We start from the raw sequence: 16504 nt of genomic DNA, 5'->3' as shown, positions 1-16504 counted from the left end.
AAAATTTCAGTTTTCGTTTTGGTAAGTTATATTGATTTTTGCATAAAACCTTGAGATGTGCGGTTGGGTGCTAATCTAGACAAAAGAAGAGTCTAAATTTTATGGTCCTAAATTCGCGGTAAATTGTACGGCTTCAAAATTGAAATATATACTAACCATGTTGCCAAGTTATAAGCAAAAGTCTTTCATATTGGCGATGAAACGAGCGTCTGAAATAGCCAAATATCTCCCAATGAGGCGCGTACAAGTGGTGATTTGATAATCATGTTTTATATTGAAATGCAATACAAAAGAATTGTATTGGAGCAAAGATAAATTATTCTATTCATTCGTAATAATGGCAAGGTAATCTGATAATTGGTTGGGCCTATATGCAAGACTCAGGTTTATTTTAAATGTTTATTTTTGCAGAGCTTATTTTCAGTCATGGATCATGCTGATAAATTTTGCAAAGGGAGGGTAGGGGGAGGGAGAGAGGGAGATACTTGAGACTGAACAAGTGAGAGTGGGAGGGGCGAGGAAGAAAGAGAGGAGAGGGAGAGACAGAAAGACTGGAAAGACTAGAAAGAGAAGAACTCGAGAGGAGAGAGTAGGGACCGGGGTGGGAGTGGGGAGACTGATCATGGGGGGAGGCAGGAGGAAGCAAAATAGGAGATAGGCATTGATACTGAGGAAAGAGGCGACACTGTGGCCCTGCACAAGTGCATTGGGGTGCGACAGACTCATAAGCGGACCTTTTGTGATTTACGGGCTTATTTTCAACGTTTTTACAGAAAAAAGTGGACTTTGTCATATGGATTGGCATGCATTTTGTCAAATTAATGTAGATCAATTTACCACTGTCAAAGAAAAGAGGGCGCTAGACCATTAAAAACACCGGTGTTAACATACTCTTGTTTCTCCCGCTTTTATTGACATAGGCATCCCCTCTATTGAAATTAAGCTGATTGGTACTTCAGAGTTAGGGGCCGTCCATAATTTTCACCATTTTCACGACGTACAAAGCGTACGTACCTTTTTACCCCCTCCCTCCCGCGAGTTACGTACAAATAAAATGGCGAAGGATTTCCATGAGTACTACTAATAGCAAAATTGTTGGATTGGGGTTAGAGTTTAGGTTAAGGGTTCCATTAGGTTTAGGGTCAGTAGAGTTAAGTGTTCCGGGAGGATAGTTGGTTCTGGATTATGTTTTTACGGATGAGTTGAGAAATGCTGAAAAAAACTTCTTTTGTAAACCATATTTTCATGAAAGCGAGAGCCATCAATAAATTAACTCAAATCTAAACTTAATGACTAATGCACCCCAAAATCTGCTCAACATCTCAGTACTGTCTTTTCCTTTAAGAACCCCAGCGATCACATCAAAATAGGGGCACCAGGAGGACATCCCTTTGGTGTGCGACAATTAAACTATGGGTTTTGTCGTATGTACTTTGGTATGAAAATGATGTATTATAGTGCATATCAGACTCAAAATCAGTGTTGGCATGTAATAGGAATTGTTAAAACGAATTGAACAATTCAATTTTCTTAGGTCAATTGGTTATAAGTTATGAATATAATATTGGAAAACCATAATTTTCCATTTTCATTTTTTATATTGCTCAAACAAATCGCCATTTTTCTTACGTACACATGCCCAGAATTTTACCCCCACCCTCCCTCTTACGCACGCTTTTGCGTAAGTGAAAATGGCGAAAATTATGGGCGGCCCCTTAACAATGAAGTCAGATTACAGTAAACTTACTGAATCCCTTGCGTTTTCATATCTGAACAATAGACTTACGGAAACTGAAAAGATAAAAAGACCCTAAATATATATATATATATACAATTTCAAAACTGATTATTTGATTGTCATTATAAATCTATTCTCATGGTTTGGTGGTTTCTTCCCTCATAGGTGCTGACATTTGCATCATAAATACACAATTTACAATGACTAGCTAATAATAAAGTGGAGCACATTTTTTGACACTTTATATCCAAATCCATTTCCTGAGTGCTGTTCAGTAACTGACAAATCCCCTTGATAGAATTCTTCAATTTCCCATCTTCAGTATGTTGCAGCCTTTAAGCCAATATCAGTAAAACATTACTTTTGTGTCAATCAATTAAATCCCCGGAAGTTAATTTTCCACTTCACGGTTAAAAAGAAAGTGTATGCAATAAGTTCATATTTGATTTTTAAGTTTTTGCTGACAACACAGCATTAAATAAATCATATCCAACCCTCAGTGGTGTAGCCAGCTTTTAGAGATAATTAAGGCCATGATTATCTACCAACATGCCGACAAGTTCATGGAAAAGTTTTTCTCTAAATCATAACGATATCAATTTCTAGTCAAAGACAAAGCCAATGAACTTTTCGACTGCTCACTTCTTCAACTTTTAATAGGATCACCCTGCATCAAAAATTTAGAACACAGAAATCTCCCTGCATCCACACTGATCTACAGCGAAAACATCTAGGTGGTTTTGATGGACAGACAGCTGGTAAGCTTAACAAATTGTCTTCATATGATTTCCCTGTGGAACCTTTGTAAAGGTCAGCCTTAAGCCACCATTGACCATTATATCAACATCACTAAAGACTTGTATAACAAAACGCGTCTAAAGATAGCCATTAAACAACACCCACTCCAAGTAATCATTTCCATCACACCTGAATGTAAACCAAGAAATAAATCCCCCTTTTTTCACCTGATCATCAGGCCCGGGCATGTCTGGTAAAGGTTTCATTACATCTAGATTTTCTATTTGCTTTCTTTTTGATTCCCTTTTTCAAAAGCTGCTTTCAAAAGCTGCTTTATACTAGTGCTGTCCTTGAAATGTTTTTTCTTGTAAAAATGTCGGAAACATTTATCGACATGTCAACACCATGTGAACATACAAGTACGCCCTATCACCCATGACTCGGTCAATGAAAATACAACAGTAAATGTGTATTCTACACATTATCTTTAATGCATGAAATAGCTTTATTTAGTACAAGCTAGTGAAGCTACTTACTAAAATGTAAGACATAATGGTTATTTTTATGATTTTTAGTTAATTTTACTACTATTTCGTAAGTACCATGAGTCATAAACAATGTCAATATAATTATGTTGGAATCCAAATTTTATGTCAAAATCAGCAACTTTTTCTGATGTCCTCATGTCGACATAATTGCATGTCGATGACAGCACTAGAAGATACATTAAAGCCATATTATAACATTTTCAAACAAAATAGATTAGCATTTCTTTGCCATAAAATGTTAGCTTTTACTGTCAGATATATCCCCTTTTATTTTTGAGCCGAACAACTACGGCAAAGCAAAGAAAATTGGAATTTACTATACTTACATAATACGTACCACTCCTTCGGTCATGTTGTGGTACGACCCTTTGTTAATGTATATCACCGTCCGCATGCCGTATGCGTACTGTTATGAACATCGTGTATCATGCGTTCGACTAATAATTCCATCGTAATAATAAAGCGCCGGTTCGGCGTTTTATTCAAAATCTCGGATTTTGACAAAACTACAGCACCTAGAGTCTTGATTTTTGCAGGGTATATTGGTTTAATAAAGTACAACTTAATCGTGTAAAAAAAGGAATTTTAAAAATTCAGTGAGGGCGTCTTCCTCAGCAAATGTTATAATATGGCTTTAACACCACTGAATGACTACCCCTACACAACCTGACATGCAGCACACTTGCATTTTTGTGGCAATGCAATTATAAAAAAAGTATTAAGTTTTGTCTACACAGAGTCTCCCCTACCCCCACACCAAATATATAGTTTTCTCATATGATATTCAAAGAAAGTTTGCGCAAGAGCACTCTAAGTCTCTGTTTCTCATTGTATTTACTTGTGGGCCCAAAATACCTGGTTTTGCTATGTTTAGTGTATATTTCAGAGTTGCTCAAGGGCCATTGGTGTGTGGGTCAGCTATTGAGTTATCATGGTTATACAAGGTATCTATAAAAACTGCAGCACCATCATGGATTTTGCATTTGAATATAATCAATACACTACACGCATGGTAAGTGAAATCATGTACAGCTGTGAAATGGTTGGTTTTATTCCAGTAAGTATAACTCTGGTTTCCTGTGAGCAAATACAACAATTCTTTTTTTTTCTTTTTTAATTTAGACATTCAGAATCCACTCTTTTCAATGATATTTTCATTTTCAGTGGATTCATTCTCGACTATGTACAAAAGCGTCACAAACATGAGTTTATTTCATTTTGAATCACCCTGTATTGCATTCAAGGAAGAATTTGAATTGTGACCTTTTTTTCTATTGTAAACGTAATTAAAGACTCGTAGCTCTCCAAAATATGAAGCAGTTGACCTATATCGGTTCATTAAACTTGACATCTGGGGGCTGTGGCTACGGAAATCACCATGCTGATTTCTACAGCAATCTAAACTTTGCCTGCAGATGGATTACTTTTGTTCAGACTTTAATTGAGGCAAAGGGGCAAACCACAGGTGGACATGCAGATAATCAACAACTTGTTTTAAGAATTAATTTGATATGGGTAAATTGGTCAAACATGTCAAATGTGACCCAACACCAGTACATGAGGATGAATGCAGTACATACATGCTGTTTGATCTGTGGGCACAAACAATGTCAAACTGGATCCAATTTATAATATTGTCTGTTCCAGTTGAAATCCATACACCCTATGGAAGACATGACATTAATCTTCCACACAGTGGGTATAGATTTTAAATGGAGCCATCCATTTAAGGTAGTCCCATTTGAAATTCACACTCCCTGTGTGGAAGAAAAAGGTCATATCTTCCATAGAGGGTGTATGGATTTCAAATGGAATAGCCTAATTGAATGAACCTTGCAACATATTCTATCAGGGCCACAGCTTAGTTTTATGAATTCAATCTTCACAATTTTTGAAAAGAATGTTGCATAACATAGATTTTGGTATCAAAAAAAAACCAAAGGCGGCAAGCAGAAAGATTTCCTGTCTGGAAGATTAAGGTTATGTCTTCCATAAAAGTATGGATATAAACTCGAATAGCTCATTGGCACCTTTACATGCATGAATGTGTGTACTTTACAATTACATTAAGAAACATGAGTGTTCCTATCCATCCCCAGATAAAAAGTCAATGAATGTGTAAAACTCATACTGGAATTCATTAACCTTTAAACAGGAATACATGTGATAGAGATGATATATCAGCATAGACAGTGTAAGTATTCCCCCTCTCCAAACTCAAGGTTAGTTCAGGTAGGGGGAGTGTGTCTGAGAATCATACAAGTGGACCCATTGCTATACCAATTTTATAATTAAGTGTTTTGAGTTTCTTCCGTACCATTTACACCGTAAGCAAATATCCAATTCAATTTTGACCTCAAATTTTGATTATGCCAGAGGGTTACCATAAACTAATTGGGGTCATTTGCTGCTAACACTTCTCTCATAACCCTAAATTTAATCAGAAGATTTTGATGGATCTTTGTCAAGACATTTGGATTTATTTACACAAGTGCACTGAAATCATATACCAGGGTTCACACTAGGTTTTGAAAGTTTTTTAAACAACTTAACCCCCCTAATTCTCTAAAAATAAGGGGATTTCTTAATAATTTAAGGGGTTTTAGTAATTGACAATGGTGACAAAGTCTGCAAACCTAAAATAGCATCTATTACCTGCACACAGGATGCAGAATTCATCATACAGTATTCCACTCTAATGAATTGGACATCTCCTGCACAATTCTTGATGTACATTGTATAGTTTGTTTTTTCCTCTTTATTTTGAAGATTTATTACGCCATGATTTCTGGTTTTGCGATCTTGCTAGACTACGTTCTAGGTGTGGTTTAGTGAGATCTGCATTGCTAGACAACACACTGTGTTGCAACAGCATGTGTAACTTGTTTGGCATGGATAACAATAACTCTCGAAACTAAAAGTCCTGAAAATGTGGTGCACCAGAAAACCCATTTGCTTCACCAAAACGCAAATTACTTGCATAAAATACATGTGTACAGTATAGGCTTCCTTAACCCTAACCCTCCTGTATACTACAAAATACTACTTGATATATGCGCTGTTCGTGCATGCATCCCACGTGGTGTGATGACGCAATCGCCCTAAGTGATATATAGGCACGGTTTCAGCTGGCCAGCGAAGCCCAAGACCCGTGGCAAAGTGTCACAGACCGAGTGCTTGGTATGCGAGGGTCTCGGGTTGAATCCCACCCAGAGCAAACAACTTCTTTCTTTCTTTTCTCTCTTTATTCTTTCCTTCTTTCCCTTCCCGTCGCCAAAAAGCCCTTAGGCGGTTAGGGTTAGGGTAATACACTATAATCTACAACTTACTATCTACAGTTCACATAAAACTACATCATGTTGTAAATCATGTATTTTGACCACTGTAATTATCGTTAGTGTTGAGCCTTTCTTTGTATAGTTGCTATGAATGTTCTGATTTGCATTGCATCAAGGGATACATTCAGAGTATCTGGTGGTACTGGCATTGGCTTCACATCTGTAAAGAAACGAAAATTGGAAGTAGTTGTCATCAAAAACTGATATCAAAAAAAAAAAAAAAAAAAATAGCATCTGAAAATAAAAGAAATACCTTATACATATCACCTAATTAGTCCAAATTAGGGTGGGTTGAATCATGAAGATAGCCCACACTTATGTTATCTTGTTTTAACACTTTCAAGATCACAAAAGCAATTTGTAAGTCAAGAACAGTTGGCCAATTTCAACATGACTTGTGCCCATGGAATTATTTCTTGTCATGCTTGTTGTTTAAATACATTTTGAATGAAAAACATTGGCTAGTTAATATTAAGTTGGGTCAGCAGAGTTATCTACCAGACTGGCTAGTGCCAAAAAGTTAAGATTAAACCATGTCAGTACCATGAGAACAGAAAAGAAAGAATGCAAATCAGGATTGTCAGTTTCTGATCCTTTAAATTTCCTGAGTAGTGTATATCAACAGCAGTGCCTGGAAATAAGTAATACATTATGTATATTTTAATCTTCAGCATATGTACAGAGGATATAGATGACTTAATAAAATAGGACAAATATGAATTCATTCAATATGAGTAATGTTAATCAATTATTCTGAAGTATCCATCTGCATAATTAAAGCTAGCAATAGACTAAAGTTTGTCTGGCTTATAATTGGTGAAACTTATTCAGTTTTTGTTACTGTGCGCATCAATAAAGTCTCAACTCACGCTCGCGTAACTTTAAGTAAGCGTGTGCCAGTTACGCATTATGCAAAACGCAACTTGCGTATGTGTTGCACGGTCTTGCACCCAACTGCGTTCACGCCATATCAATACACAATGTCATGAGTCTTATTTTTTTGCCAATTATAAGCCGAACAAACTTTAAAGTTGGCTCAGTAACACAAATTGCAACTAGTTTCTTTTGATTTTAATCAGTCAAATCATGCAACCGCAGGAGAAGTTGTAAACATCTTCATTTTTAATCGTTAGCTCAGTGAATATTCAATAATGAAATTTTCAAAGGAAGGAACAAAAATTTGATGTCATTTATCATTCAGATATTATATTTTAATGCAGGAAACACTAGCAATGCATATCATTACTTTATTGTGTTGTCTGGCATTGCGGAATACAGGGGACAACTCTTATTTCTTTACTAATCCTATTCCTAATAATAATGCAAACCCCAACCCTAAACTCTTATGTTAAAACTAACCCTAAAACATAAACCTAAAATCCAACTATATAACTATTATGTAAGAGAACTAAATGAGACAAAGTGGAGAGGGGGAAGAGAGATACCATGCAGATCAGAGAGCGCAACCAGAGAATGACAGAATCACAAAGGGAAATGGCTTAGATACGTTGTTGCTTTGATTTTTATTCGACTTCTTTGCCTGAGCCTGACACACTAAAGTATTCAAATTACCTTCAATAACATCAAAAAGTATGACACAAGTGAAAGACTGCCCAAGGTAGTTTTGACACAAATAAAAATGCAGTCATTGTTGAAGGACCAAATTCAGTGTAATATTCCTATGGCAATGAACAAATATCACTGCAGCAAATCTAACACAAGCTGATGTGCCTGGATTTTACCAGGGTTGCCATGTGGTGCCATATTACAACACTATTGGGATACTGTTGAATAAGAGATAGCTTATCAAAATGCAGAAACATGTTGCTACACTCTGCTAAAAACTACACTACTTTTTAACTTGTAACTAATATAAAAAATGTCGGAATATCACTACAGGTGATAGCCACAACACAAAGTGTCCTGACTTTTTATTGTGTTCAGTGCACAACATCCTGTTAACACCCTAATTTCTGGTAGAATAAAAGTTACAAAAATAGTGAGTAATGAATAATGAAAAAGTTGTCTCACTTGTTTTCTGAAAATATGTGACGAGAGACTCAACCCACAAAATGAGAGGAAAGTTGCGAATCTTTATTTTTCAGTAATGGCAAGATTCGAAATCTCTGGATCAGAAGCTTTAAAATGATATGTAACTTGGCAGGATTGCTCCCTCATTTGGTGTTCAAAAGTCAATATTTCAAAGAAGAATTCTTTTGTATTCTATTGTTTTATAGCATATTAAATTAAGGAAGCATCCCTTTTCTTAAGGGATCTAAAATGGCGTTTATTGCGTTTCGACAGTATTTTTGTGGGACATGAGAGCACCTCAGACCTATCGAATTGCATTCTGAATACTGAAGCATGTCTTTCTGATATCAAATAATTTTCATTTTTGAAAATCACAATATAATACAAATTTTATGACAAATTATAAAAATTTGATATTTTTCAAATTGTTGATATATAACAGTCCTCGAAGTAAATTATATAAATCTAATGACATATTCTTAAAATGTATGTAGCAGGGAGGAAAAGCAGACGGTCAATTGAAAATTTTGACCTTTCATATTGAAGATATGGATTTTTTTCCCAAAAAGACCTAATTTTTTGTTTTGTTTTGGGAAAAAAATCCATATCTTCAATACAAAAGGTCAAAATTTTCAATTGATCGTCGGCTTTTCATCACACCTACATACACTTTAAGTATAAATCATCAGATTTATAAAGTTTACTTCAAGTACTGTTAAATATCAAAAATATCAATTTTTAATGATTTGCTATAAAATGTGTATTAAATTGCGAATTTCAACAAATCAAAATTATTTGATATCAGCAGGACATTCTTCGTATTCAGAATGCAATTCGATATGTCTGATGTGCTCTAATGTCCCACAATAAATACTGTCCAAACGTTCATACCCCAGCCCTTAACTGGCAACTTTCCACTTATTTTATGAGAACAGGTCTGAAATGGATGCTCACAACATCGCTCTCTGCATCTTTGGGCTACCATTCTGGCAACCCTGTCTGTTCCTATGCAATGTAATCTTGCCTGGCTCATCAAACACTTCTCATAAAAGAGTCAAATGTTTTGAGGTAAAAAATAAGCCCTCAGGTGGTACAGGTCATCAGCACAGATAGTCATAATAAAAATGATAAGTACTTGAAAAACCAAATGCATGATGTAAACGAAATAAATATACATAAACACAGGTGTTTTTGTTAGTTGTGTTACAAATAAAACTATGTACTGAAGGCTCGTGGCTTTTGCCTATGTTGCTCTACATATTTTTTGTTTTAAATCACAAACATTTTATTTGTTTACAGAGCAAAATAAACAATAGCATTTAACAGGAATTACTTTGAAATCAAATGTTAATATTTGAAGTAGCAACTACAAATGTTGGAAATGGGTATATTTTATAAAGATTTGGTTTCAGGGTTAACACCTGGGACTACAACAAATCCTTCTGAAAATAGAAAAAAAAAAATCACAACTTTTATTCACTATTGGTTGTAAGTCAAACAGATGTAATATACGTCACAATTTGTGAAAATACAGACTTTTTTTTATAAGCTTCCAACTCAAGATGCCTTTTTTATTTTTATTTCAAACACAACAATTTTTTATGTAGTTACTTTTCAAGTCCCTACTTGAAAAAGCTGTTCAAAGTCAATTTTTGAGGACCACACCTTCTAAACCATTCAAAACCATTCCCTTAAACAAGGGCATGCCCAGTGAGTGGCTTCGGGAGCCTTCAGCCTCCATCCAGATATTTATTCTCCAGAATTATGCAAAATCAGTCACATTGAATCCTCAATCAACAGCACTCTTTTCTTAATAAATAAGAGAGAAAAATACCCTGCACTTTATTAAATAAAATGATTTATTAAATAATATAGTATAAACCTCCCCACAATATCTCAAAAAGAAATATACAACAAATCTTCACAACTAAGCCAGTAATAACCATCCCATGAGTTAAGACCTTGAGTATACCTGGTACTTGAGCTCTACCACCTGGCTATAAGATCAGACAACGCAGAAGACATTTTTGACATGATTTGCTCCATGGGGGCCAAAGGAGGCATTTTTGACAATTGATTTACTATAGGCCGAATTATTACCTAATAGTAATACAAACAATATCATTATACTGAAAACACCAAAGGTCTAGCATACTTGGTTCTAAAGTTCTGAAGCTTTGTGATGTGTATTTTGTTATGTTAAGGTTTTGAATTAAATCAAATACTGGAACTTACATTTTTTGCAACTTGCTACATTGCGTCTGAAACCATCAGATTTCATCAGGCAACTGACCCGCTGGGTTGGTCATGTGACACTTTGAAACTTAATAAGAAAGGGGGACTGAGACACAACTTATCTCAAGCATGGGACCGGGCCATCAAGACGATCCCTAGCCGTCTCAAAGTGTCACATGACCAGCCCAGCGGGTCAGTTGCCTGATGAAGTCCGATGGTTTCAGATGCAACATAGCAAGTTGCACAAAATGTTAAGTTCCAGTATTTGATTTAATTCAAAACCCTGTGATTCTAATGACTGAGAATATTCACTATATTCACTATTATGTATTTTGTTATTATTGTTATCTCAATTTGAAATTTGCTGCCTTTGGTCCCCATGGAGCAGATTGTGACACATTTAATCCATGCATGTCTGCCATTCAGCCCTACAGTGCAATTTCATATATTTCAGAGAATCTCAAAAAAATAATCCTTATCTTTGTTACTTATTTCCACCTGATGTTTTGAGACTTCATAAAGTGCAACAAGCCTTTCACAAATCCTTCACCGCATCAATTTTCCATTTTACACCCACCTTCACATTGGTATAATCACTTACAATTACTTCTAACAATGCATATAATATTGCGTGTTGGAAGCCCATCATTAATTATGAACGAATTCTATAAGCTCATCAGTTGGTAGTTGCTCACTGTATTCAGGTCTATTAAAGGAGCAATATGTGATAGATGCACAAAATAACCTTTCAATTTTTTTAATGTCCAATAGAAGTTCTCAGAACACTTACCCATGCTGTTTGATTCCTTTGATAAAATTTCCAAAAAGCAGTTAATTAAACACAGTAAATGAAAACTACAGAAAATATGTTCTTGCTATTTTACTCAAAATACACTCAATGTGACTTTACCTCCTTTTAGATCTAGGGTCCTTAATTTATATATTTCTTCTATATTGATTGCCACAAGGCTTTGTAGTGATCCAGCCTAGATATACAGCTTACTAAATGCAATTGACAATTCATTAAAAACAGAAAGGATAGCGATTATTGACCCACATGACCTTATTAAATCTGCTGCTTTCCTTAATTTCTTTAACTGTCCTTTTTCACTTTAGCTTTGGGCCCAGCAATGTTGTTTTGTGTGGAAACTAGGAAAAAGAGAGAGAATGAGAGAGAGAGAAGACTCAAAATGTGGAGCAGCCATCATGACACTTGCTGTGATGGCCCTCTATCTGTTGCTTCCCATTTCATAATATTGTGGATTGCCAATCCTAACTGTATCTCGTTTACTACTTTGATCACTCCAATGGTACTATTTTCTGAAAAGCAGGTCTCTCTCTCTGTTCAACAATTATTTGGCAACATTTGTGGACAATGATTTTCATCACCGTTAAAATTAATAAATGTTGTTCTTTTCATTTTCCCACCTGTCATTTCTGAAATATGAGGTGAGTTGAGATATTTGGGTTGAAAAATGATTTTTTTTTAAATGTTGACCCAAAAATGTCAATATTGAAATAGCTATGAATTTAAAAGGAGGAGAAGAAGTGCATATTTGCTGTACAGAATACACATCACTTGAATATCCAATATACATAAAAAAGATGCACCACATTGTTGCCATATAGGAAGTGTTTCTCCTTCTTTTAGTGCACAGGGGTATTTGTGTGTTTGACTTAGTCTCATCTGGGCAAGAAAGTAATTGTTTCCAAAGAAAAGCAATGCTAGGGAAAAACTCACCAGTCCCCAGTGAACATCAAATCAACAGAAGAATATGACTTGCAAAAGGCGAGTTCAAAAAACAAAATTAAAAGAGATTACATGTAGTCATGTAGCTACAATCCTGGAAAAATCTTTGGCGCAGTTTTCATGTCTTTTAGTGTATCTCTGCCCCTGCTCCTAAAATTCAATGATGGAAAAAGCCATGTTGTCAGGTCTGTGAGAACCTCCAACATAGAAAGATGGGGAGTGGGTAAGGGTGAGATAGGGGGAGTCTGTGTATGCCTGTATCACTGACTTCTCTAATTTTGATAGGCCATGCATTTCAATTGTTCAGTACAAGTGTGTCAACTATTTTTTTTTCCATAATTGTAGTACTATACATAGAGCTCTGAGGTAGTTAATCTAACCGTCGTTTTATCTTTTCAGTTTCTGTTTCCGTTTCCATATCCGTATCTGTTTTTGTAAGTCATTGTTATTCTGAAGTGGTAGTCTCCCAGGTGTGACCAATCTTTTATTCTAGCCTTTTGTTAGTTACTGAAAATTTCAGTTTTCGTTTTGGTAAGTTATATTGATTTTTGCATAAAACCTTGAGATGTGCGGTTGGGTGCTAATCTAGACAAAAGAAGAGTCTAAATTTTATGGTCCTAAATTATGCATGTAAATTGTAACGGCTTCAAAATTGAAATATATACTAACCATGTTGCCAAGTTATAAGCAAAAGTCTTTCATATTGGCGATGAAACGAGCGTCTGAAATAGCCAAATATCTCCCAATGAGGCGCGTACAAGTGGTGATTTGATAATCATGTTTTATATTGAAATGCAATACAAAAGAATTGTATTGGAGCAAAGATAAATTATTCTATTCATTCGTAATAATGGCAAGGTAATCTGATAATTGGTTGGGCCTATATGCAAGACTCAGGTTTATTTTAAATGTTTATTTTTGCAGAGCTTATTTTCAGTCATGGATCATGCTGATAAATTTTGCAAAGGGAGGGTAGGGGGAGGGAGAGAGGGAGATACTTGAGACTGAACAAGTGAGAGTGGGAGGGGGTGAGGAAGAAAGAGAGGAGAGGGAGAGACAGAAAGACTGGAAAGACTAGAAAGAGAAGAACTCGAGAGGAGAGAGTAGGGACCGGGGGTGGGAGTGGGGAGACTGATCATGGGGGGAGGCAGGAGGAAGCAAAATAGGGAGATAGGCATTGATACGAGGAAAGGGCGACACTGTGGCCCTGCACAAGTGCATTGGGGTGCGACAGACTCATAAGCGGACCTTTTGTGATTTACGGGCTTATTTTCAACGTTTTTACAGAAAAAAGTGGACTTTGTCATATGGATTGGCATGCATTTTGTCAAATTAATGTAGATCAATTTACCACTGTCAAAGAAAAGAGGGCGCTAGACCATTAAAAACACCGGTGTTAACATACTCTTGTTTCTCCCGCTTTTATTGACATAGGCATCCCCTCTATTGAAATTAAGCTGATTGGTACTTCAGAGTTAGGGGCCGTCCATAATTTTCGCCATTTTCACTTACGTACAAAGCGTACGTAACTTTTTACCCCCTCCCTCCCTCGAGTTACGTACAAATAAAATGGCGAAGGATTTCCATGAGTACTACTAATAGCAAAATTGTTGGATTGGGGTTAGAGTTTAGGTTAAGGGTTCCATTAGGTTTAGGGTCAGTAGAGTTAAGTGTTCCGGGAGGATAGTTGGTTCTGGATTATGTTTTTACGGATGAGTTGAGAAATGCTGAAAAAAAACTTCTTTTGTAAACCATATTTTCATGAAAACGAGAGCCATCAATAAATTAACTCAAATCTAAACTTAATGACTAATGCACCCCAAAATCTGCTCAACATCTCAGTACTGTCTTTTCCTTTAAGAACCCCAGCGATCACATCAAAATAGGGGCACCAGGAGGACATCCCTTTGGTGTGCGACAATTAAACTATGGGTTTTGTCGTATGTACTTTGGTATGAAAATGATGTATTATAGTGCATATCAGACTCAAAATCAGTGTTGGCATGTAATAGGAATTGTTAAAACGAATTGAACAATTCAATTTTCTTAGGTCAATTGGTTATAAGTTATGAATATAATATTGGAAAACCATAATTTTCCATTTTCATTTTTTATATTGCTCAAACAAATCGCCATTTTTCTTACGTACACATGCCCAGAATTTTTACCCCCACCCTCCCTCTTACGTACGCTTTGTACGTAAGTGAAAATGGCGAAAATTATGGACGGCCCCTTAACAATGAAGTCAGATTACAGTAAACTTACTGAATCCCTTGCGTTTTCATATCTGAACAATAGACTTACGGAAACTGAAAAGATAAAAAGACCCTAAATATATATATATAAACTGCTCAAATAAAGAAAGTCCGCAGTCATGTAACTCGTTCTACTTCAAAACCTGATCTTGTTATGGCAATTTGATTGATACGGTCGTGTGCGGGATCTTGTTAGCTCTAATTTGATACCAAATTTACTACCAAACACTCAACAGTAACAAGGAGTGATACCAGTTTATGGCATTTGGTGCATTTTCAAAAGTTGCAAATCAAAACGATACACGCGGTCGAAATTGCTTAGCGTGGCAATGTGGTCAAGCTTGGTTGCCCACGATGAACCCATGTCGACTATCCGAAGCTGCGCGCTTTATTCAATTGTTAATTTAAAACGCATGGATTGTTACAGTGCTTTACTGATGAATACTAGGGCACGATGCGATCGATAGGACCTAGCGGTTGTTTCGGGCTATGTTAATGGTCGTGCTCTGCCATTCACCTACAGATCCGCGTGCTCCGTTTTTAATTTGCAACTTTTGAAAATGCACCAAATTTCATATACAGGTATCAATCTCTGTGAATTTAGAGTTTTGGGTAGCAAATTTGGTATCAGATTGGAGCTAACAAAATTCTGCACACGCCTTTATCAATCAAATTGTCATAACAGGATCAGGTTTCGATGTAGAACAGGTTACATGACTGCGGACTTTCTTTATTTGAGCAGTTTATATACAATTTCAAAACTGATTATTTGATTGTCATTATAAATCTATTCTCATGGTTTGGTGGTTTCTTCCCTCATAGGTGCTGACATTTGCATCATAAATACACAATTTACAATGACTAGCTAATAATAAAGTGGAGCACATTTTTTGACACTTTATATCCAAATCCATTTCCTGAGTGCTGTTCAGTAACTGACAAATCCCCTTGATAGAATTCTTCAATTTCCCATCTTCAGTATGTTGCAGCCTTTAAGCCAATATCAGTAAAACATTACTTTTGTGTCAATCAATTAAATCCCCGGAAGTTAATTTTCCACTTCACGGTTAAAAAGAAAGTGTATGCAATAAGTTCATATTTGATTTTTAAGTTTTTGCTGACAACACAGCATTAAATAAATCATATCCAACCCTCAGTGGTGTAGCCAGCTTTTAGAGATAATTAAGGCCATGATTATCTACCAACATGCCGACAAGTTCATGGAAAAGTTTTCTCTAAATCATAACGATATCAATTTCTAGTCAAAGACAAAGCCAATGAACTTTTCGACTGCTCACTTCTTCAACTTTTAATAGGATCACCCTGCATCAAAAATTTAGAACACAGAAATCTCCCTGCATCCACACTGATCTACAGCGAAAACATCTAGGTGGTTTTTGATGGACAGACAGCTGGTAAGCTTAACAAATTGTCTTCATATGATTTCCCTGTGGAACCTTTGTAAAGGTCAGCCTTAAGCCACCATTGACCATTATATCAACATCACTAAAGACTTGTATAACAAAAACGTCTAAAGATAGCCATTAAACAACACCCACTCCAAGTAATCATTTCCATCACACCTGAATGTAAACCAAGAAATAAATCCCCTTTTTCACCTGATCATCAGGCCGGGCATGTCTGGTAAAGGTTTCATTACATCTAGATTTGCTATTTGCTTTCTTTTTGATTCCCTTTTTCAAAAGCTGCTTTCAAAAGCTGCTTTATACTAGTGCTGTCCTTGAAATGTTTTTCTTGTAAAATGTCGGAAACATTTATCGACATGTCAACACCATGTGAACATACAAGTCGCCCTATCACCCATGACTCGGTCAATGAAAATACAACAGTAAATGTGTATTCTACACATT

At 35.9% G+C, this 16504-nt stretch overlaps 1 protein-coding gene across 1 annotated transcript in view; it reads right to left on the bottom strand.

Annotated features, from left to right (window-relative positions):
• Positions 1–6230: 6230 nt before the first annotated feature.
• LOC140171163 (lysosomal alpha-mannosidase-like) overlaps positions 6231–16504 on the bottom strand; it is a 68696-nt gene continuing 58422 nt past the window's right edge. Inside the window, exon 24 of the mRNA XM_072194353.1 lies at positions 6231–6522. Within this exon, the coding sequence (XP_072050454.1) occupies positions 6419–6522 (104 nt within the window). The 3' untranslated portion in view covers positions 6231–6418. The remainder of the gene's footprint in view (positions 6523–16504) is intronic.

This window comes from Amphiura filiformis, chromosome 15, assembly GCF_039555335.1.
Source record: "Amphiura filiformis chromosome 15, Afil_fr2py, whole genome shotgun sequence".
In the NCBI taxonomy this organism is placed as follows: domain Eukaryota; kingdom Metazoa; phylum Echinodermata; class Ophiuroidea; order Amphilepidida; family Amphiuridae; genus Amphiura; species Amphiura filiformis.
Note: the sequence above shows the minus strand (reverse complement) of the source record. Positions and strands in the feature narration are given on the sequence as shown.